This window comes from Typha latifolia, chromosome 1 (genome assembly GCF_019914945.1).
Source record: "Typha latifolia isolate L0001 chromosome 1, TyphaL0001v2, whole genome shotgun sequence".
Classification (NCBI taxonomy): Eukaryota; Viridiplantae; Streptophyta; class Magnoliopsida; order Poales; family Typhaceae; genus Typha; species Typha latifolia.
In genome coordinates, this window is record NC_133086.1 from 22,462,819 (window position 1) to 22,486,743 (window position 23,925).

At 37.5% G+C, this 23,925-nt stretch overlaps 3 protein-coding genes across 4 annotated transcripts; all 3 read left to right on the forward strand.

Moving 5' to 3' along the window:
* The first annotated feature begins 765 nt into the window (after window positions 1–765).
* Window positions 766–16,955, forward strand: LOC140780649 (kinesin-like protein KIN-4C). Its single transcript, XM_073126342.1, has 28 exons — window positions 766–907; window positions 1,084–1,228; window positions 1,458–1,604; window positions 1,694–1,846; window positions 2,167–2,420; window positions 2,898–3,073; window positions 3,147–3,271; window positions 4,447–4,483; window positions 4,581–4,672; window positions 4,752–4,865; window positions 4,930–5,043; window positions 5,418–5,504; window positions 5,603–5,783; window positions 6,387–6,487; window positions 7,874–7,972; window positions 8,047–8,160; window positions 8,225–8,341; window positions 8,424–8,504; window positions 9,421–9,492; window positions 9,568–9,661; window positions 9,737–9,768; window positions 9,861–9,946; window positions 10,941–11,012; window positions 11,102–11,329; window positions 13,563–13,704; window positions 14,714–14,812; window positions 15,047–15,685; window positions 16,191–16,955. The coding sequence occupies exons 2-28, from the start codon at window positions 1,094–1,096 to the stop codon at window positions 16,509–16,511; spliced, it is 3,912 nt and encodes a 1,303-aa protein (XP_072982443.1). The 5' UTR covers window positions 766–907; window positions 1,084–1,093; the 3' UTR covers window positions 16,512–16,955.
* A 1,445-nt stretch (window positions 16,956–18,400) lies between these two features.
* Window positions 18,401–21,103, forward strand: LOC140796368 (probable inactive receptor kinase At2g26730). Of its 2 annotated transcripts, XM_073149381.1 has the most exons (3): window positions 18,401–19,539; window positions 19,774–20,071; window positions 20,343–21,103. In XM_073149381.1, exons 1-3 carry the CDS (start codon window positions 18,775–18,777, stop codon window positions 20,969–20,971), a joined length of 1,692 nt encoding a protein of 563 aa, XP_073005482.1. In that variant the 5' UTR covers window positions 18,401–18,774; the 3' UTR covers window positions 20,972–21,103. The 2 variants fall into 2 exon arrangements, with proteins under 2 accessions (XP_073005482.1, XP_073005473.1); XM_073149372.1 differs by having other exon boundaries at window positions 18,402–20,071.
* Window positions 21,104–21,668: 565 nt separating this feature from the next.
* LOC140796382 (RING-H2 finger protein ATL46) lies at window positions 21,669–23,690 on the forward strand. The gene is made up of 2 exons (XM_073149395.1): window positions 21,669–21,956; window positions 22,292–23,690. Exon 2 carries the CDS (start codon window positions 22,407–22,409, stop codon window positions 23,619–23,621), a length of 1,215 nt encoding a protein of 404 aa, XP_073005496.1. The 5' UTR covers window positions 21,669–21,956; window positions 22,292–22,406; the 3' UTR covers window positions 23,622–23,690.
* The last annotated feature ends 235 nt before the right edge of the window (window positions 23,691–23,925 follow it).

Below are 23,925 nucleotides of genomic sequence, written 5' to 3' on the forward strand. Positions count from 1 at the left end.
GTGCATGTATCTCGAGACGTGCTAAGTTTTTGCAATCTGGTTTGATCAACTTGTGTGAACCAATTAGGAGGCTGTGAGCACGACTTGGAGCTCAAGGACAACTAGTGGGATGAATGCGCTATTCAGATTGAGTCATATTTGTATGCAAACCTGTGGGCCAACGAGCATGACGTAAATCAGAAGATTCGGCTCGCGTACTAGTCACCTTGAGGACAAGGTATCAAAAGCATGGTGGATTAGATCCACATGTGGAATATCTGATTTATTTTATATTTAAAATAATAAAATAAAGCTAACTAATTAACTTAACTAGACTCGACTTAACTCAACTTAATCTATGCGGTTGGGTCGTAACACATTGCCAAACCATAAAGTGAGCAAAGAAGTGAAAGGTGATTGAGTGAATTAGTCTATTGGTCAATATGGTTGAGTTTGGGGTTCTAAAATACCCCTTAATGATCCCCCCAAATCCTACAATTTAAGCCCATCTGGCCAGATCCACGGAGGACATATGAGTCATTACGCTAGTTTTGAATTTGAATCCTAAGGGGCGGTAGGAAAAGACAAATTTCGAAAGAGATGAAAATATTATTCGTCGCCTGAAGGACATGAGGGTCATTTACCACCTTCGCACGTCTCAGCTGCTCAGATCCGGCCATCTAGAGCGTCGCTGCACGTGCCACCCTATTTTTGAAATCGAGCGCTCTCCCATCAACCTTCTATTCTCTTTCTACTCTCTCTCTCTCTCTCTCTCTCTCTCTCTCTCTCTCTCTCCCCTCCATTTCCGTTCTCTCCGACCGCCAAAATAAGGGTCGAGAGAAGAGAAAAGAGACGCGAGGAAACGAAGGGAGAGAAAACCCTAACCCTAGATCTCGTTCGTCCTCTCTCGTTCCCCGATTTCTTGAAGGTAATCTCTAATCCCTCCTCGATTTTTGATGTATTCAGGTCTCTCCTCCGTCGATTTCCCGACATTTTCCCTTGAACTTTGCTAATATTTTGGCCAATCGACTTCTCTAATCCTAAACCTTTTGCATCAGTTCGATCTTTAGGGAGTCTAATGTTTTGCCTCGATTTCCTTCGTAGGGAGCTGACGATGGAGACCGCGGAGGAGGCGATGACGTCGAAAAAGGAGTGCGTCAAGGTAGCCGTCAATATCCGTCCTCTCATCACCCATGAGCTTCTCATGGGTTGCACGGATTGTGTCACCGTTGTTCCCGGGGAACCACAGGTTTGGATCCTTCTCCGTTCTTGCTTGCCGTGTATTAAAACTTGTTCTTTTGTCATCTATATTTGTTCTTAATAAATGATTGATCTGAACGATTGACGAGTTTTCATTGTCTACTGTTAATAGTTGTTGGTTTATCTTCAGTTATGCATCTACAGAAATGATCGCTATTTGTTATTTAAAACCAAAAATTGTTGTTTAGATTTGTTAATTCTGATAATCGTGGAAATAGGTGCAAATCGGTGCACATGCGTTCACGTACGACCATGTTTATGGGAGTTCCGGCTCTCCCTACTCTTCATTATTTGAACAATGTGCTCTACCCTTGGTTGAGGCATTGTTCCGCGGTTACAATGCGACTGTTTTAGCGTATGGTCAGGTATATCCGTTTACTTACAATCCTATTATCTGGCTTGCTATTTCCTTTTGTAAATAATGAGATAAACAAGTTGAATTTTCTTCATATAGACTGGATCTGGAAAGACCTTTACAATGGGAACTAACTATACAAGTGAGGTCAACAATGGGGGTATCATTCCCCAAGTTATGGAAACAATATTTAAGAAGGTTGACATGATGAAAGACAGCACAGAGTTTCTCATTAGGGTATCTTTCATTGAGGTATGTTGAATAACTGCTTTCCTGTCATTTCTGATTTTCAGCTGAGCATAGAATTATTAACTGTTGAAACTGCAAATTCATTGATTAAATTAGTAATAAACCTTTTTCTCTGAAACAATTGATTGCCTCTCTTTAATCTTTGATTTTCGTCCCCTTTGGGTCTGATGACTTTCTACCCACCAAGAAATACTTACAAGATTTTGTTTTCCCTTCTTAGCCATGCATTCTTACAAGTGAATTGCATTCTATGTTTATTCTTTACTTTCAGTATATAAATACCTGTTAGATTATATAATCACATCTTCTACTATTGATTGCAGATCTTTAAAGAGGAAGTCTTTGATTTGTTAGATCCTCAACCTCACGCAGTTTCAAGAACTGAGATTGGTACTATTGCTAAGCCAATCGCACCTTCTAGAGTTCCCATACAAATCAGAGAAACAACAAATGGTGGGATCACTCTTGCTGGTGTCACTGAACCAGAAGTCAAATCAATAGACGAAATGGCATCATATTTGACTCGTGGGTCCTTGTGCCGTGCAACAGGAAGTACAAATATGAATAGTCAATCGAGGTCAGTGGACTAAAGCACTATAAGATAAGATTTTATATGAACATCTGTTTAACATGCTGTGAATGTTGTGCTTCTACTAATAGGCATTTTAGTTGGTCTCTCCTGTCTTATTCATGGATACATTTAAGTGTGTGTAAATGAGACAACCAGAACTCATTTGGACATGAATACTCCTCTGTGCGCGTGTAGAATTGCTTTTGGATAAGAAAGTTATGCACTCAAAGCAAGAGTACAACTTTTAAGTGCATCTCCATTGACCTGCAAGTTTATGTGTAATTAGTGTAATTTGATATGTTGCATATCTTCTCAGTCTCGTGCCCTTTCTCGACATTCTTGCTCTTATACCATGAAATATGAATCTTATCACTCTTTTTTTTATTTGGCAAACTTAATTTGAGGATATGCATTGAATATTAGTTCCACAAAATTCTTAAATTATTCTTTTTTCTTTTTGGTGCACTGGATTGGATGAATTAGTCGTTCACATGCCATTTTTACGATATGCCTGGAGCAAAAGAAAATATCTCATAGTAATGGTGCACGTGATAATGATCCCGGTGATGACATATTATATGCTAAGTTGCATTTGGTGGATCTTGCTGGGTCAGAACGGGCAAAGCGTACTGGAGCTGATGGATTGAGACTGAAAGAAGGTGACATTATTATTCTTTATGAGTGGTTGTTTTATCCTTCAAATAGATTTATGATTCGTATCCTTTCCTACAGGCATACATATTAACAGGGGCTTGCTGGCTCTTGGCAATGTTATAAGTGCATTAGGTGATGAGAAAAAGCGAAAAGAAGGAGGACATGTCCCATATCGTGATAGCAAGTTGACTCGCCTCCTACAGGCACGTATATCAAGATTTGGATTTATTTAGAACAAATGTTGATTTAACAAAATTGTGCACTGCTTGTCTACACCTGCGCTTTTCAAAATATCATTACATAAAACTTTTCATACTGCTTATTCTTAATTAGCTTTAAGCACATATTCCTTCTGTGTTGCTAATTAATCAATTCTTATCAGTATTCGCAACATTTTATGGTTATATGACCTCTTGTTATATTTTGAATAAGTTCCTAAAGATGTCTGATCCCAATAATACTATTATTTTATAATTATTAAATAATCTTTAGGTCATTTGATATTGACCTGCTGTTAGGTTTTCTTCTATTTGATTATCAATTGATCTGAAGAATATATTGCTTGAAATGTAACGTGACCATCACTTATGAGGCAGAAATTACTGTTCATTCAACCATCCCTCTTCTTTAAGAACTGTGTCCTATTTGTTCTGGATTTAATACTAACAAAAGAGGAAAGGTCTTCACTGTATCAACTAATAATGATTGTGTCACGCATGCATACAAAACTAGATAGGTATGGAAATGACTCCTTTTCACTGTATGCTGTGAATTGCAAGCTGTGCGTGTTTCTTTCAAAGTAATTTAAAACCAACCTTGAATGTTTGTGTCATGTTCGAAAGATTGATTTTGTGTGGCTTAGGAGAGCCAGGCTAGGAAGAAGTTACCTTTGCTATTTGCTGCAGATTTATTGAATATGGAAGTTAAAATTTAGCATTACAAAGGTTGACTAAAAAAGTAAAAACTCTCTGGCATTGCACTGGTTGATCCTCTGCTTATATATGACTGATGACTTAAAGAATGAGAATGATTGTTGTGATCTTATGCAGGTATCTTAGATTTAGAATTTTTTTTTTTTTTTCTTTTCTTGACTTCTGAGCCACTTGAAATTAGGCCTGCCGCTTAATGTCTGCTGGGTGAACCAGTGTTTGCCTGTTGTATAAAGCACATAATTTTCTACTAATTGAACTGCACCACAAATACCTATAGGCTTCCTGTAAATCAAGTTGTTCTGACTTAGGCTTTTCCAAGGTTCTATTTGACTGCAGAAGCCATAATCCTTGGTGTGTCTGTAGTTAGACATAATGACCCATGAAAGTTGAGTCTGTATATCCTTTCATGCTTGCTTTGCACATAATTATGGCAATGTTGCTTGCAGGACTCTCTTGGAGGTAACAGCAAAACTGTTATGATTGGTGAGCACATTTACTCAGATTCAATTTTTAGCTGGTGCTTAAGTATTCATTTCCCATTAGCATGTGACATGTGTTTGCCGATTTATACTGTATGTAGCTTGCATTAGCCCTGCTGATTCAAATGCTGAAGAGACTATAAATACCCTCAAGTATGCTAACCGTGCCCGCAATATTCAGAACAAAGCAGTGGTATGTTGCTTTTCAAGATTGAAATCTGCTGATACAAATTCTAGAATGGTCTGTAGAATTTCATTTTATTGAGTTGCAGATAAACCGTGATCCAGTTACAGCTGAGATGCAGAGAATGCGTAGCCAGTTGGAGCAGCTGCAGGCTGAGCTCCTCTTTTGTCGTGGTGGTGGTCCATCTCTTGAGGAAATTCAGGTACCAAGTTCGTGTCTCTCTGTTATAGGATTAGGTTCAAAAAACTGACATAATTTTATTGTAGGTCCTTCAGCATAGAATTTCTCTGCTTGAGGTAAGAAATGCGGAGCTTCATCAGGAGTTAAAAGAGAGCCAGATCACTTGTGAGCAGCTGGCTCAACGTGCACTTGATGCTCAGGTAATTATGTTGCTTAATTAAACTCTTAACATATATTAATTGGTTGCAGAATGATCAAATGTACTTTCACATATCTTTAAGAATAGAAGTGTTATTATGAGAACAATTCTTTTATCCATCTAAATTAAGACAACTTTTTTTTTCTGTATACTGTGGCTATATTTATCTTGTTCTTGATATTGCATGTTACCTGAGATTTAGCTTGCTTATGCATGATACTTCAGTAAAATTGTTTTCTTTTATTAGAAGAACTTCAAACCAGAACATTTAGAATTTCAATGCCCGCATATAAATCATAATAGTACTCAATTCTTCCCTTATTTGTAAGCATATAATCCTTTTAGATTAAACTCTATTCTGGAATGCTTTGCCAGGTTGAAAAGGATAAGCTCACTTTGATGATCGAAGCTGCAAGGAATGGGAAGCCATGGGATGAGATTGATATTACAGGAAATACGCAAGTATGAAAATACAATAGATAATCAGAATAATATCTATTGAGCCAGCTAAACTGTACTTAGTTGCATTTTTTTGTCCTCTTTCTTGATGTGTTTTACAGGAACTGGATCTACTAAAGAGTTATGTATCAAGGATTCAACAGTTAGAATCAGAGTTGGTTCAAGCCCAGAACTTGTCTAATGCTTGCAGAAATGGTTTTCTGGATCGTCTTGAATTGGAGAAAGACACATGTTTTAATGATTTGACATCAGACTGTGATGGAGGGCCTATTGGCCTTTCCAGTAAGTAACTATGAAACTGACTTTTCTTGCATAGCGATAACTAGCAGCCTAGCATCAGCATTCCTTTTTTGTAATTAAAGTACATCCCTTTTATACTTATGTTATGGGCCTTCTCATCATGCTTCTTTCTTATGTGCCACTCTAATTTGGTTATGACTTGGTATTGCAAATTAAACTTACTAATCAAAATGGTGTTGGAGTACTTATTTTGATGAATGGAGCGGAGTAATAGGTGAAAGCGATTGTGCTCTGTAATGAATGGAGCGGTGTACTTGGTTTGTAATGAAATTTTGAGGCAACAATTGTGCTGTGTTTAGATTCACATCTTATCAGCATATCTGAGTGTATTCTTCCGCTAAGTCATATGTTGCAGAAGGCCTTTTATATTGGCCTATTGACGGAATAAATTTAGTCCCCCTATATTCATATACATATAGATATATAATCTACAACTTTCTGAAGTACTTTTTCTTATTCGTTCTAAATGTTCCGGGTGCTTTGCTGATGTTGTCTGCTTGGCATGTAGCAAAGGACTTAATTTCCAAATTAGTATTACAGTTGTGACGCTCAATTCCTTTGTTTACATTTGTTAAATGTTTTTAGGTGAAGCTGAAGAGGATGAAAAGGAAAGAGAGCATTCATCAATAAAAGATAAACTTGATAAAGAGTTACAGGAATTGGATAAGCGTCTCGAGCAAAAGGAGGTAATGGATTTCTTGTTTTCTTATGGTAGCTCTTTGCTAGATGTAGTCTCTGGCATTATCTTTGCATTTCATTGGATGATATCATTTCTGACTGTCACGGCATTCAAACTGCACACATAGAAGTTTCTGATTCTTTATAAAAGAATGACTATTTTGTGCTGTCATGCAGGGATTAATTGTTCACAATCAATTTAATCATGAATGATAATTTTTACAATGTTAGAATATGAACAATTTAAATGATTGATTCTCTAATATCTTAAGCTTTCAGATAAAACAACTAGTTGACATTGTATTAGAGTAAATCTTGCTAGGTCTTTTTGTTAAGTAAAATATAAACACTGCTCTTTTAATTTGAATTTGCTCTCAGATCTACTAAATGTCTTGAGCCCAGAAGTAAGCGAGAGTCTTACGAATATAAAAGATCAAAAGTACCATTCTGTCAATACTTAGAGAAAATGATGGCTAACAACAACATTAAGTATTAAGTAAGTGATTGGTCAAAATAAAGATCAATAGTGAAGTTCTCCATCATCTTTATCAGGAAAGGAATTATCCTGGTCTACTCAGGTTGGCAATAAATAAATTAAATTATATAGCTTAGTTAGATGGAAATACATTAAGGAAAGTCTCACTAGTCACTTTAATAGCTTGTAATTCCTAGTATCTGACTCTCAATCAGGATACATCATCTAGAGTTTCCTTCAGCAAATTGATGATCTAAATTATGAACTTCTAACGAATTATTATTTGTTAACTCATCAACGAATTATTCTTTATTAACTCATCAACTACTTTAAAACCATAAGCTGGTAAAGAATGATTTTTTTTTCCAGTTCTCTAATACGTCTTGTAAGTGTGAGATATTTTGATAGACCAAAAAAATTGAGTTGACTTTAGTGGGTGTATTCTTTTTCCATTTAATTGACAATGTAGGTTAGGGAATATTTAAACTCAAGACTTCTTTTTTGATAGCATGTTAACTCACCGAGTAATCCAAATGTTATGGTTGTATAATGGTAGTTGACAGATGTTTCCTTATTTTCAATCAGTAGTAGTAGTAGTAGAAACTAGAAAGTACCTTCTTTTAATCTTTTATATTGTAACACTCCTCACTTATGGGCTCAAGATATTAAAAGTGGATTTGAGTTATATGGTATATTTTATGTTTCAAATGATAGATAAACTCATAGACATGGCTGGATATGAATTCAAGACCTCCAATATTGTTATAATGTCATTTTGGCAAGTATTCTAAAAGCTTAAGCTAATAGAAAACAATGATTTTATTATTTTATTATTTAACATGATTTAATCCCTTTCATTGTCCCTTTTTCCTTTAGTCTTGCTTAAATTATCTGACAGCATTTTTCTTCATGATTCAAGGCAGAAATGAAACAGTTTGGAAAGGCTGATACATCAGTTTTGAAGCAGCACTATGAAAAGAAGCTATTGGAGTTGGAGCAGGAAAAGAAAGTACTGCAGGTTGGATTACTTTTCTGTAGTTTGAATAGTGTCTTGAGGTTCCATGATTGTTACAAAAGCTTCTTATATTGCAGAAAGAGATTGAAGACCTTCGTTTCAATCTAGCAAATATATCTTGTACTTCTGGTGAGAGTGCTCACAAATTGAAAGAAGATTATCTTCAAAAATTGAACATGCTTGAATCTCAGGTGAGTCTATAGTTTCATCCATTTTATAGTCCCTCAGAAAACTAAATTTGCTGTGCTTTTGTAGGTGTCGGGGTTGAAAAAAAAACAAGAGGCTCAAGCACAATTATTGAGACAAAAACAGAAAAGTGATGAAGCAGCTAAACGGTTGCAAGAGGAAATCCAACGGATTAAATCTCAAAAGGTTTCTATTTTCTACATGGAAGCTAACTTTTACAGTGCATTATTTACTTAGTGCAAGTATGATATTGATTTTGAATAATTAGGTTCATCTTCAACAAAAAATCAAGCAAGAATCTGAACAATTTAGATCATGGAAAGCTTCACGGGAGAAGGAAGTCCTACAGGTATTGCCTTTTGTCCTTGAACTTTATGGTGGCACTTGAAAAAGATAAAAAGATAAAAAGATATTTTATTGCTGAATCAGTATAGGAGACCCTAAACGAGTTTAAGGGAGGTTCCTAAACTCAAAGCAAACAAGGCCTAGCAAGATCTTTCTTTTTTTTTCTTTTCAATCTTAGTATTTAAAACTTCTAGGAAATTTAAGACCAATTTGTCGTAATATAATGCTCTTCCTAGAGAAAGGATTAAGTTATATAAACCACTATAGCATAATTAAGCTTGTAAAGAAAATAAACCTTAGAATGCCACTATGATATTTCCCAAAATATTTTTTGCAGCATTTTGTTTTTCCAGTTTTATGGTAAATTTTAACAGATAATTCTGCATCAGAGAATAATTAGCGTCTAGTGAGTGTTGTTTGGTTTAATGCATTCTTTTGTACTAATCCGGGATTTCTTAATAGGTTGTTGATCAATTTTTTATTATTTTACTGGTGATATAAAAAAAATTGTTAATATTTTAAAGACTTTTTTATATGCTTGTAGATTTATATATTTGGACTTGATTTCTGGATGAAGATTGATGTGCACTATTTTGTTTTTAATGCATGATCTACGCAATTGGTTGTTCTTAGCTTTGGCGTTATTTAATTGTTGATTCCATGGTTCTACGTGTCGGATTGGGATGAGCCGTCCAAAAAAATGATACTTATTTGTGGTATCGGTCATATCGGTTGTTTCGGCCAATCTGGGTTGTTTGAAAGTTCAATTAATGGTTGCTTCTTTTGTGTGTACTAATGTTTAGTTTATGTTTTTAATTGTCTTGCAGATTTGAAAGCCTGTAATTTAGTTACTTAGTAGTAGTAGTACATTGCTTCCGTAATACTTGTGTATTAATGCGTTTCAATCTTTCTTTTTTTAGCTCAAGAAGGAAGGGAGAAGGAATGAATATGAGATGCATAAGCTTTTGGCCTTAAATCAGAGGCAGAAGATGGTAGGCTGCCTCTCATGCATGTTTTCTTTCACTTTATTCTATGATCTTTATTTACATGTTCTATTATATTTGTAGGTCTTGCAACGGAAAACCGAAGAGGCTTCTTTGGCTACCAAAAGACTGAAGGAGTTATTGGAAGCAAAGAAGGCTTCTGGTCGTGAGATGTCTGGTAAGTGACAATGAAGTACTATTTCATATAATTTGTCTTCCTTATGGTTTACTTATTTTGAGGAAAATCATGCAGCTCCTGGGAATGCAAATGGTCCGGGGATTAAGGTACTAAACAAATATCTAACAATTTCTTACATAAATGTAATACTATATTGCGGCTTATCCTTTTCTGATGGGTGTATCATATTTGGATAAAGGCATTGATGCAAGCCATTGAACATGAGATTGAGGTTACAGTCAGGGTGCATGAAGTACGTACAGAGTATGAGCGACAAATGCAAGAGTAAGGCTTATCCTTTTCCCCTCCGAATTAGGTTTTGGTCTTATTCACTGTAAAAGAGGGTATCAACTTGGTGTCAGTGAGACAGTATGAATCTCTTCATCCAATAGATGTGAGGATATCACTTGGTGTGAATGCGATCTTTTCCTGCTGTACTAAAATTTGTGCTAGTGCTTCATTAGAAATTTATTCTTGTCATTTTTCTTTCAGAATCTTATTTTTACTACTGCTTTCATGTTTCAACTATGTTTTAGTAGAAGTGTTCATATGGTTCATGGACATCTTGTGCTTGAGTTCTGTTTGTATCCCAGTCTTTTCACCATATTTGTCCTTTATTTCACTAATGGTTGTATGTATCTTGTTTATGTGCTCATTACTTTTCTTCAGATATTGGTTCTTTGGAAATAAGAGGATTCAAATAATTAATAGTTTATTTTCCTACAGTACACAATTATCCAAGGGAAGCAAATGTATTGATAGGCAAGTTAGAGGAAATTTTCAGTTGTAATAAATCCACCTTTTTTTTTGTAACTCACCTCTAGGACCACAAGTTTGGTTTCCTACATCAATGTGAATAAGAAACAGGGCGTACTTCTTTCTCTCTCTCTCTCTCTCAACAAGACTTGGATGCGTCAGAACATGCGTCCTCCTCTAATAGGCAGACGACAGAGTTCAAACTCAAGTTATCTATTGGCCTATGGGAGTAAAGTCAAAAGTTCATTTTCCATTTTCTTTATTGTATTGTTTTGTTTATATATCATTTTGTTTATGTGAGAGATTTCATATTTTCTAAGCCGCTCTAGAACTTCAAAATGACATTTGGAAGTGCTAGAGCATTGTGAACTGATGTAGAGTTTGCATAGAGGGTTAACGGTTAAATAGCACTTTTAATAGAGAATTTGAGTATTTAACTGCTTATCACAGAATGTAGAGTTTGTCTTTTTGTTCTGTTGAACATTGCAATCACTCTTATCTGATATTATTCTCCTGTCACCAGGAGAGCTGCAATGGCTAAGGAGGTAGCAAGGCTCAAGGAAGAATCTGAAATGCTTAACAGGAAGATTATGAGGTTTTTTTGAATGTTTATTGTGCTAAATATTCTTATATTGCTCTTCATGTTTGTTGACCCTGTATTAATTATTCAATTCTCCCCTTCAGTGATTGCCCACAGACAATGTCTCCAAGCGCTAGAAGTTCCAGGATTTCAGCACTTGAAAATATGTTGGCGACTTCATCTAGTGCTCTAGTTTCCATGGCCTCTCAATTGTCAGAAGCAGAGGAGCGTGAGCGTGTATTTAATGGTAGAGGGCGCTGGAACCATGTCAGGTCGCTCGCTGAAGCTAAAAGTTTAATGAACTTTTTGTTTGACCTATCATCTTCTGCAAGGTATAAATATACAACTTTCTCTATGTTGGATAGTAAATCAAACCAAAAGGCTTCTATTCTAATTTATACCTCATGAAGAAATTTGGTCTCTATTTGATAATGTCTGAAATATACATTATAGCTTTTGTTCTTTGTTCATATGTTTTTCCCCAAATATATTTCCTTTGACTTGATTACACAAATACTGGAAGAAAATTATGTGTTCTCTCGACCTCCTATTCTATCATTATCTAAATATGATTGTTATCTTTTAGCTGATGCCATCTAGCGAGATAGCAAAATAGTGTGGTTTCGTGCTTTAGAAGCAGACACTTTGTTTACATAGGTTACATGTACTTTTGATATTTTGCTGTAGAATCTGTGAACTTTATAGATCTGGCATCCTTCACTTATTGAACAACGTCAATTCTAAAAAAAATATTATAATTTTTAATATAAAGAGAGAGAGAGAGAGAGATAGAGTTAATACCAGTATAAGCTATTCTATTATTTAGTCAGTGTATTGAAAGGCGGCCACGAATTGCGGGCGGTCACCCCACCGCCTAGCGCCTAGGCGAAAGGCGGGCGCCAAGGCGGTGTAGTATTTTAATATATAAAAATTACAAATAATTATATATGTTATATAATATATTCTAATATAACTAAAAATTAATACTAAAATTACAAGTAGCCAAAATAGAATCATAACTAATCCTTTTTTCTCATTTAACAATCACTGAGATCCTAAGAAAACAAGAAAATTTAAAAAATCCCCACACTACCCTTAAGTACTACTTCAAATGCCAGCCTATCATCCATTTATAGTAGGGCTAAAATTGAAAATATAGGAAAAAAAGCTTGAAAAGGAGGGAAGCAGAGAGCGAGAGATAGCTCAGCATCTCGTCGTTGGAAAGAGAGAAAGCTGCAGCGAAATAGCGAGAAGGGGCAACATATGCAGATGAGCTCGTGCTATCGCTTGTTGCTGCTGCCGTTACCGCTCGTGCTATCGCTGCCGCTCGTGCTACTGTTGCCGCTTGCCGTCGTTGCCGCTCGTGCTTCTGTTGCTTCTTGCCGTCATTGCTGCTCGTGCTACTTCTGCCGCTTGCCGTTGCTGCCGCTTGCCGACGCTCGTGCTGCCGCTTGCCGACGCTCGTGCTGCCGCTTAGGGCAGAAAAGGAGTATCGAGTGAGAGAGAAGACTGAGGAGATCGATGTTATTTTCTTTTTTAAAGTTTGCCAGAATCCGACCCGTGTATATCGACCCGACCCGTTTATATCGATTCAACCCGCGTCTAGTGGGCCGCCATGCACCAAAGCGAGCCGCTAGGTGCCTAAGCGGCCCGCCTCGAGCACTAATGCGGCCTGCCCGCCTTTGGCAGGCCGCATTGCTACTTTGCGGGGCGGCCGGTGCGCCGCCCCGCCATGGCTGCCGCCTTTACCGCTTTTCAAAACACCGATTTAGTAGAATACTAGTATAACAAATAATAATTATATTTGATTTGATATAAAGTTGATATTAACGTAATAAAGAATAGTGAATTTGTGTTGAGAATTAGTGATATTTTAAACTAAATAAGAAAAATACTCCCGATTTGGTATAAAGTAGTAATTATGTGTTGTCTAATTTAGGGGCAAAATAATAATTTTTAATAGTTATGAAATTAATTTTGAAAAATTGCATGTAATAATAGGAGAGATGAATTAGTATATGAGAAAAAGCTAAATTATTGTTTAGTTATGACACTAAAATAAGGAGGTTTATTTTAGAAGAAGAATATTTCTATTTGATAAGTGAACGAGGACTAGTAAGGCCACTTTTTATATTGCCTAGTACAACTCCTAGGCCACTTATCATGTTGTATTTTTGTTAGTCCTCTTTGTGCTTGTTTGAGTCATTTCTAATACATTGATACGACAGTAGATCCACTGATTCTTCCATTGTCACAATTTTGGGTTCCATCATTTTGCTTCACAAGCCTATTTCCTTGTGTAATCTTGTTTGATTTTTTTTTAATTTATCAATTTATGTCATTAAATGTTTTTAGGCTGAAAATATTGAAGCGTTGATCTTCTCAGGATATACTATTTTAAGTCTTGCTTTGTAGATATTGCATAAAATTAACATTTCTGACATGAATAACTTTGTGCATGTAACAAGATATAAATTGCACTATATTGAAATTAGAAATCTGTGTTGGACCTGCTGATTTCTTTCTTAGCAATTTGCTTTATATGTGATTTTTTTATCCAAATAGGTGTCAATTGCGAGACAAAGAGGTGAACTTTAGGGAGAAGGACTCCCTGATAAGCGAGTTGAAGGAAAAGTTGGTTCGGCTTAATACCCTGATTAGACAGTTGGAAGCACAAACAAAGGAGTTGCATCACCAAAATCGGCAGGTTCTATCCTTGTCTCGCTCACGATGTTTCTCTGAATTTATGTGTATGAATTGTGTTTGCATTTGTCACATGTCTGAACATGAGCATGAGCATATCTGAGGTTCCAATGTTATGTGTCTTTGTGTATTCCTTTACTTTGTATTAAAAGTCTCCTTAAATAGTATATGTCACTGTGGATGAGTGTATAGGCCAGAGTACTTGAATGTAATCAGCAACATTACTGTTGTTTATTATAAGTTCTCAAGGAAGATAATGGATTCAGATGTCTTCAAAATCCTCTTTTCTGTTGAGATTGTCATCACTGCTTCCTCAACATTTTCAAATTCATTTGATTGAATAACTTGCTAAGGTTTCAGAAGAGTGTAGTATTGCTTAGACCTATTTGTGCTGTTAATTTAAGGTTCCTCTACAGGTTTCTTATGTGTTGGGCCATTGATTTACATTTAATTTTTTGAAACGGACTAAGCTCCAACTCATTCGAGGCCTTGGATATGCTGTTTTACTTCTTGTGATTCTTTCTATGGCAGGAGCTTGAGAAAAATAATTTTGGGCTGTACGGTTATACTGACGAGTATAACTTCTTAAGGAGATAGTGAAATTCTAATATGTTATATTTCAGAAATGAATAAAGCATTTCCATAGCTAGTTTCTTTCCTAGTGCCTCTGTAGACTAGCTGATGGTGCAAATGGAAGAACCAGTGCAAATTATGTAAGAATCGATTGGTAATTAAACTAAATCGTTGAGTTTTGTTTGTCCTTAATAAGCGATGAAACACCCTCTGCTTTTTCATCTCACAGGAGGTGATATACTCTTTTGGCTATATATGTATTTGCTTAAACTTCATCCTTATTCGTGAGCATGTTATCTGAAAATGGTCTTCATATCTGTTTTTACCTTTTTTTAATGTATCTTTAGTTTTCCTCTGTAAGTGCATCAATAGATCTCCTTTTATTGTGATTCTTTTTATTAAGTGATCCATGATTTTGTATTTACTGTTTCTATGTTCAGTTATTGTCTGCTAAGAAGAACACTGAAAGATCTGATGGAGGTGGAGGGGCTTGCATATCAAGCAATGAATTAGAAGGGCGACCTTATGGTCTGCGAAAGGTATTTGCATTATATCTGTTCCTCTCACTCTCTATTTCTAGTTACGTGATAGAGTATCTCATCTTAATGATACTAAGATTTCTAGTTACGTGATAGAGTATCTCATCTTAATGATACTCTTAGTAAATGTATAGCTTTCATCCAGTTTTGAATTGATGATCATTTGTGCACCTTCTAGTCATATGTTTGAAATCTTCAGTTCTTGTGCTTATTGTTAAATTTCATTTGACATAGGCTCCAAGAACGTCCCAGTTTTTCATGCGAGCTAGCAATAATTTGGACTTATTGGATGACATGGACATATCTGAACCTGAGCAATCAGAAGAATCTGAATCTGAATTTGAATATGAATATGAATTAGTTGATGAGATTGATTCAGACTGTGCTGAATCTGGTAAAAAGATGGCTAGAAAGCGATCTAAAAGGCGTATACATAAGTCCAACTCTGAGAATACCGAAGGCAAAGAAAATTTGAAGTTGCAGATGGAAAGCGAAAATGGAAACTGCATGATTGACAAAAATAGCTTTCTTCAGTGCTGCTCTTGTTCAAAGGGGTCATCCTGTAAAACTAAAAAATGTGAGTGCCGCGCTGCTGGAAATATATGCGCTGGTTCTTGCGGATGTGTGCCTTCAAAGTGTGCCAACAGAGATGAAGGTGGATGTATCAAGAAAGAGATGGATGAATCATCTCACTTAGAGGGTGCAGAATCTGGTGAGAGCTATTCATCTTCCGATCCTTTGGATGATGGAAAAATAAAGGAAATGGTGACACATGGTACCATGCTGCTTGAGAGTGCTCTCAGTGAGAGGCAAACAAAAGAAAGTGGAGATGTTAAACCAAGAAAGCCCTTATCTGACATCGGTAACACTGCGGTATGTCATTTTTGCCCTAGTTCTAGAAGTATCCCCATTGCACTGTACAATTGCTGAAGTACCTCTCTATTGCGGTCTGCAGATGTTGAACTGATCTGATCAATGCTTGTTGTTCTTTAATAACTTATTTGAGAATTTTGGCATTTTCTTAGTAAACTCTTTCTTTTCTATTGGTCTGTTTCTCATTGCTACTTGAAAATTCTCATTGTGTCACGCCATTTTCTTGTTTAACTATCTTATAGTACATTTTTGCAAGTAATAAATTGTCATACCTAAATGTTGCACATTGTTGTGATTATTTTGTGCGGTTTCTCCCTGAGCCTGTATAAGAATATTGCATCTTCGTAATGTGGGGTTATGCAAGTTACATAAGAGAATATTTTCATCACTTACTAGGTTCACAATACGTTAAATATGTCCAACTTAGAGACTTCAATTATGCATCAATATGCATATGTTGTAAAAAATAATGGCATTCATCTGACTTAATGTTCTTTTCTTTCAGGCTAATCAAAACGGACCGAAGCAGCGACAGAGGAAGAATTGGCGCAAATCAACAATTCAGCTTGTTCCAACAGAACCTCTTCCCTCTTCCGTGGCAGAACCCAATCAGATTTCACGAGGTAGGGAAGATATTCCCCTGAGATTACCGAGAGCTATGGATTCAACGCTCTCGGACAACAATCCTCCCCCTCTCGCGGATAGAAACTCAATGAAGCCAGACGACTCCATGAGCAGCAACAAGGAAAGCCGAGGCCCGATCCCTCCGAGATCACCTATCCGGTTTAAGAAGACCTCCAGTGAGAAAGAGAACCAGATGAGGTAACTTTGCCCATTGCATTTGCCTAACCTTTGTTGGTTCTGTTCATCACTTCATTGTGCCTTCTAGCCGTTGCAACAATCTTGCTTGTGCGTCACCGCGTCGCTACAATCGTACCTATGGAGAAGGGCTACTAACAACAATTCGGGCTGGGTAAAACCGATATTGGCATCATTTAGCTAATCAGATCTTTGACGGAGTTGGGAACCTGAATGTGTACTGTATTACGAGTGTCATCACACTATTCTTTTGACTTAAAGTTTTTATTTTTCCTATCCTTGTTAATTTGATGCTCATTGAAATCAATCCCAATTCTCAATCTGCTTGATTGAATTAGTGTCGCGCTGATATCCAACTTTTTGTATGGGGCCATATGTTAGTGTGGACCAACAGTTTTAAACATTATAGATATTAACATTTAAGAATCCATAATGTTTGATTGGTTTTTAACTTTCTAGGTGTCCGCCTCTTTTGAGCTTAAGTCATATCACAAATTTTCCTTTCACAAGTTCTTTGTTCCAGCTATCTCTACTACTGTTGAAAAGAAAGCTTGACCTACACAAGAAGGATCCAAATTCCCTTAATAAACATGCATCTCACATGAATTTTGGGTCTTACCAAGAAATACTTCGGAATAACTTTTTCACTTCTTACCTATGCATTATTGTGATTTACATTATATGTTTAAAATGAATTTTTTTAAAAATTAATAATAACAATAAAAATGTTAGAGAAATTAAAAGAATCTTGGTTAAAAAAAAAAACATCTCATAGTAATTAGTCGTTCACATGCTATTTTTACGATATGCCTGGATCAAACGAAAATATATTGATGATGTGCATGGTAATTATATTGATGATGACATAATATATGCTAAGTTGCATTTGGTAGATCTTGCTGCGTCAGAACGGGCAAAACGTACTGAAGCTGATGGATTGAGACCGAAAGGTGACGTTAATATTCTTAATGAGTGGTTGTTTTAACGTTCAAATAATTTATATTTATATTTGAAGTTTTGTTATATTGAAAGCTTTAAATATTTTCATTTATTATTATACATTTTTATATTAACTTTATTATACTATTTGCATTCTTTTGGTTTAATTCTGATTATTTTGAATTCAACCTAAAATTTGATAATTAAAAATATTATAAATATATATATATATATATATATATTTAAAAATATATAATAATATATTTTAAAGATTTAATTTAAGTTTGAGATAACCAATAACAATTTAAAATAATTATAATTTGTATTATCGAGGATAATAATATAATTTTATTTAGTGATCCACTTATAGTCCTGTGTAAACTAAATAGTTGATTAAAACTAAAATATAGGATTAGTAATTTTAAGAGATATTATCTTTTGAGATAAATAAATTGTTAACTTATTCCTTTCATATTTAACCACCCAAGAAGAAAATGATGATTTTTTCCTTTGTATTTTTGGATTGTTTTTTTATTTCACACCATACTTTAGGTTTTTATTATAGTTTACATTAGATAACAAAAAAAAACTATTTAGGTATTCTTTTAAATACAAAAATGAGTATAGTTTAGGTTTTATTCGGAAATATAAAAGAGTAGGATGAAAAATAGTTCAAGATACTTTGTGAAATAAAAAAGAAAAAGAAAATTCCAATTTTTATTATTAAGCAGTTAGGTGTTTGTAGGTTAAACATAAACTGAATAAGAGGCAAATTCTCCTTGCTACATAAACATCTGCACAATTAAACACTTGGGGTCAACAGGCCCAAAAGAAAAAGAGAAAAAAAAACAAGCACAAGGGCCAAATTCTTACCACCATCCATATTAAAATTATCTGCAGCACCTTTAATTGGATGTTTTTTTGTGCACATAAAGACCTACAGCCACTGTATGAATTGGCCCTGGACAAACTTATTCGTGTAGGTACGTACATTTGGCAGAAAAAGAAGTCCCAATCAAAGTTAAAATTGATTCTCAAATGGTCCAAATCACAGCATCTCCAGTTCCCAACGACCGTTTCTTCCCGCCGGCGTTCAAAATCTTAGTCTATTTCATTGTCTCCTTGCCTTCCTTGCCAATAGCAAGCACCAAAACCTCTCCCTTTGAGAACTTCGCCATGTGGCTTCCTCTCTACTACCCAACCCCTTCTCCTCTTTGATCCTTCCCCTTGTCCTTCCCTCCCAAGTCAAGCGAAAGATTCAAGTTGCCCACTACCCATTTTTAATCTGACATACCAATCCTTTCCATTTGCTCCAATCCGTTCTCTTCTCCATGGGGAGGATCTCCACTTGGGTCATCCTGATATTGCTTCTCCTGTTCCTTGTCTGCTCTGTTAGCTCAGAGCAGGATGATGTGAGGCACTCGCTTGTTGGTTTTCTCAGGAAGCTCGCCGGTGACGACTCCACGGAGATCGAGCGGAAATTGGGTTGGGACGCGTATTCCGATCCGTGCAAAGATGGCTGGACTGGCGTTGATTGTGATAAGGCGAAGAACAAGGTGCGGCATGTAGTGCTGGAAGGATTAGAACTAGGTGGGTCCATCGACGCCGGTCTCCTCTGCAATGTGCAATCTCTCACCGTCGTTAGCCTCCGGGACAATGCCATCCAAGGAGAGCTCCCTGTGGAGATCTCCAAGTGCGCCCAACTGACCCATTTATATGTCGGCGGTAATCGCCTATCGGGAAGGCTTCCTTCCTCTCTTGCTCTCCTAAATAACCTCAAGAGGCTAAACATCTCTAACAACAACTTCTCCGGCGATCTACCGGACCTGTCTCCGATCTCGGGCCTACTAACCTTTCTAGCACAAAACAATGAATTCAGTGGCCATATTCCTCACTTTGATTTCACCAATTTCAATAGCTTTAATGTCTCCAACAACCTCCTCAGTGGTCCAGTCCCTGTAAATGGTGACCTCTTTGGCATTGATTGCTTCATGGGTAACTTGGATTTGTGTGGAAAACCACTTCCAAATGCATGTCCACCAATCCCCCCTTCTCCAGGAGAGAACAAAAGAAAGAAGAATCCAATAGCTGAGAAGGTTATTATGTACTTAGGTTATATAATTCTTGGTTTGGTCATCTTAATCTTGCTTGCTTACAAACTAATTTATAGAAGAAAGACTAGTAAAAACAAGGGAGATGGTGAGAAGGTGGCGGATGAAAGCACCACAAATGGTTCCAGTGCCTACAAAACTGGAGCAAGTAGATCAGATTATTCTCCTACTCCATCTGGAGAAACCACTGCAACTTTGACATCACTGGTTGTTCTGCAGAATCCTGCAACAAATGAGTTGAGATTTGAGGACTTATTGAAGGCTCCTGCAGAGTTGTTAGGGAGGGGAAGGTTTGGAAGCCTATATAAGGTGATGCTTCAGGATGGCACTGCTCTAGCTGTGAAGAGGATCAAGGATTTGTCAGTTTCACCTGAAGATTTCAGAAGGAGAATCAAAAGAATCGACCGAGCGAAGCATGCCAATTTGCTTCCGCCGATCGCTTTTTATTGCTCGACGCAGGAGAAGCTAGTGGTCTATGAGTACCAAAAGAATGGAAGCCTCTTCAAACTCCTCCATGGTAAGGACTGTCCTTTGGAATTCTCAATCTTTCTTAACTTTAGAATTCGTCCACTTCTCTAGTATTGCTTCCTTGAATTTAAATACAAAATTTGAAGTGCATAGCTATCGGAAGGGTATGGTAAATTTAAGTGACCCAAAAATTAATTTAGTATTGCTCTTTCTTGCTGGCCATTAACTCACTTTTTAACACAACCAGAAGAACAGTTTAACTCTTTGACTGTTAAAAATATTTTCGAAATGTGAAGAATGGCGTGTTATCTAATTCCCAGACAGTACAAACATCGAAAATTTCGATTGGAGCAATAGACTAAATGTGGCAGCTGGGATTGCTGAGGGACTTGCCTTCATGCACCATGAGCTGCAAGAAGATGCAATTGGCCATGGCAACCTCAAATCCTCCAACATCCTCATGAACACCAACATGAATCCCTGCATCAGTGAGTATGGCCTGACATCCACGGCCATCAACAGCAACCATGACATCTCCCCTCTAACCAACGGAAGTGAAGCATCCAATGGCAAAAAATTAGACATGAACAACATCCAATGCTACACTCTCAAGGCCGACGTCTACGGCTTCGGCGTCATCCTTCTCGAGCTCTTAACGGGGAGAGTGGTTCAGAACAACGGCGCCGACTTAGCCCGGTGGGTGCACTCTGTGGTCAGGGAAGAGTGGACAGTTGAAGTTTTTGACAAAGCTCTCCTCTCCGGTGGAGCTAGCGAGGCGAGGATGGTGCACTTGCTTCAACTGGCACTTAAATGCATCAACTCCTCTCCTGATGCTAGGCCAAGCATGAGCCATGTTGCTGCAATGATCCATGCCATTAAAGAGGAGGAGGAGGAGGAGGAGGAAGAGGAGGAGGAAGAGGAGGAGACTTCCATTGTATCTGAGACATGATCATATAAGAGTTATTGTTTAGAACTAAATCACAGTCTAATAGTAGTACTTGTTTTGTTAATCATTATTATTTAAATTCGTTTTGTATGGATATTGAATTCTTTCCAGATTATTGAGACTATTTAAATTAAATTACTCCAGTAAATGACAGTGTTAGTAGTCTTTTTTTCTTCTTTTTAACTTAAATCAGAAGCATAATTGGAAAATTAAGAAAGAAGCATCTCACTATTAGGATGCAATGAATGCGTCCTTCAAACTTCTAAGTAACATCCTCACCGCAAAGGCACGCAATAGTCTTAACCTACAATTTAAGCAATTTAGTCCTCCTCACTTGCTTAATTATGATTCCCTCCGATTGCATAAAGGTCATCAGAGATCAGGATGTCGTCATGTACAACCAATACAAGCTACTGTGTATAAAAACTGACATCACATCATAAGGATCACATGATAGCCAACTTTTACGTAGTGCCTTTCTACGAAATAACCCTTACAAGACCTTGTTTTTTCGAAAAAGTCCCTCCTAGCACTCTGCATGCCTCTCCTGATAAAAGTAGCAGAGTCAAATTCTAAGACCATCATGATGTCTACGAGGTTCCACTTTTAACAGTTTTTCCTTCGTTCTCTCTCTTTCGCACCATAGACCATAGTAGTAGAATTCCTTCCAAATAGATTATTTTTCTAGAAACACCCCTTGGTGGATCAAATTGTAAAATTGGCAGGGTGTTTTCTGAAAGAAAGCAGAGAGGGCAAAACTTCCCCCGTATAAACAGAGAAATAAAACCACCTTGGGATTTGGAGAGTTGCCACCATCTCCGTCACTCCATGACCAGTCTTCTTCCCTTTCTAATTTGTTTACAATAGGGTTTGGTATCTTGTTGCAGTCCGTAGGCAAAAGAGAAAAAGGGAAGGCTAATGCTCGCCAAAACCAAAACAATCTTGAGAAGAAGACCTACTCCTTGATGAAGGGCTTCCAAAACTAGAGGTAGGTCGCCAGACCTTTTACCTAGATTTCTTTCCCTTCCCATCCGTGTTCTTGCTTGCTGTCATGTAAGAGGAGAGAGAGAGAGAGAGAGAGAGAGAGAGAGAGAGAGAGAGAGAAGCATGGGAAAGAAGAAGTAGAGGTGCACATGGGGGTGGTACTGGATTTAATCTGAGAAAAAGTTTTAAACTTTGGAGTTCTTCGTCCTGTTTGGCTTCTTCTTGCTTGTATCATTGAAATTTCAACTGAAAGATAGAAAAATTGTTTTTTTTTAGTACTGTGTGTGATCTGGAATTGGCCTCAAGCTATAAATTTTACAATCTTTTTGGCCTGTCCAGCTCCTCTATTAGGTGGATTTGCAGAGTTGCAGTGCTGGGAGGAGGGAAGTTTGAATTTTTAGTCAGCCATTTCATCAGATGACTTGTGGGTTTTGGTCCCAGATCAAGGAAGGAGATGGTTGTTTTAGTCTACCCATCCACTAGAAATTCTTGGGTTTTCTCTCAAATCAAGAGGAGAGATGGAATTTTCCCTCATTCTCCTCTGTCCTCTTCTCCTCTTCCTCCCTTCGAATCTCATCATCTCAATAGCTTCCAGAGAGACTCATTGCCATATTCATCAACTCAACCCCCGCCAACACCACCATCTCCCAGTAATAGGATAAGCCCTGCTGTCCTCTTCATCATTGTAATTCTTGCGGTCATATTCTTCATCTCTGGCCTCCTGCATCTCCTGGTGAGATTCCTTATCAAGAAGCACCCTCCCACCTCCTCCTCCCACTCCACTGGGCACCAGGCAACAGAGATATCCGGTTCTGAGGCACTTCAGAGGCAGCTCCAGCAGCTTTTCCACCTTCATGACTCTGGCCTCGATCAGGCCTTCATCGATGCGCTGCCTGTCTTCCTCTATAAGGAGATCGTCGGTCCGAAAGAACCTTTTGATTGTGCAGTGTGTCTTTGTGAGTTTACCCAAGAGGACAAGCTCCGGCTCCTGCCCATTTGTGGCCACGCCTTCCATATCGACTGTATTGATACATGGCTCCTCTCTAATTCGACTTGCCCCCTCTGCAGGGGAGCACTCTATGTCCAAGGCCTTGGGATTGAGAACCCAATCTTTGAAGTTGAAGATGCGAGAGAGGAGGAGTGCTTCTCTGGGGATCGGGGTGATGGGTTTCCCTTGCCAGGGCTGAAGCCAGTTGAATCGGAGGAGATTGTAGCTGAGAAGCGAGTATTCCCTGTGAGGCTTGGCAAATTCAGGAATCTGAGCTGTCAAGATGGTGGTGTTAAGGATGATAATCATGATGCCACCGGGGTTGTGAGAAGAGAGGAAGGGGAGACCAGCAGCAGTAATTTGGATGCTAGGAGGTGCTACTCTTTGGGCTCTTATCAATATGTGCTTGGTGATTCCAATCTCCAAGTTGCCCTCCGCGGTGGTTCGACAAGAAATGGAGATGTTGGCTGTGTCAGGATGAGGGGAATTAGTGAAAATTCCCCAAACAATGAGGTTTGGGAAGGGAAGAAGATTTGTGCTGGGAGCAAAGGAGATAGCTTTTCTGTGTCAAAGATCTGGCAGTGGCCTAACAAGAAGGGGAAGTTCCCTATCATCTCTTCGGATGCTTCCTCTTTGGATGGAAACTTGCCATGGATGGGGAAAGGTATTAGCGATACATGAAACATATCTGTTCTGTGACAAATGCTGTTTTCCTTAGTGGTGGTTATTTAATTTCTTAACCTACAGTCATATTCTTTTTCTCTTTATTCACATTCATTCATTTCATTTTGTTTCCTCTTTTCTTCTCTAACTTATTTATTCATGAAGAATTTACTGCCATCGGTTTCCAAGGGGTAAAGTGGCAAGGCACTGGCAATTCACAGTTGCTTATGTCCTCGATATCATCTGCTTCTTGAAAATCCTTTAACTCGGTCAAACCTCTACAATATTTCCCACTAGGTTCCTAATTGGTAATACAGAATCT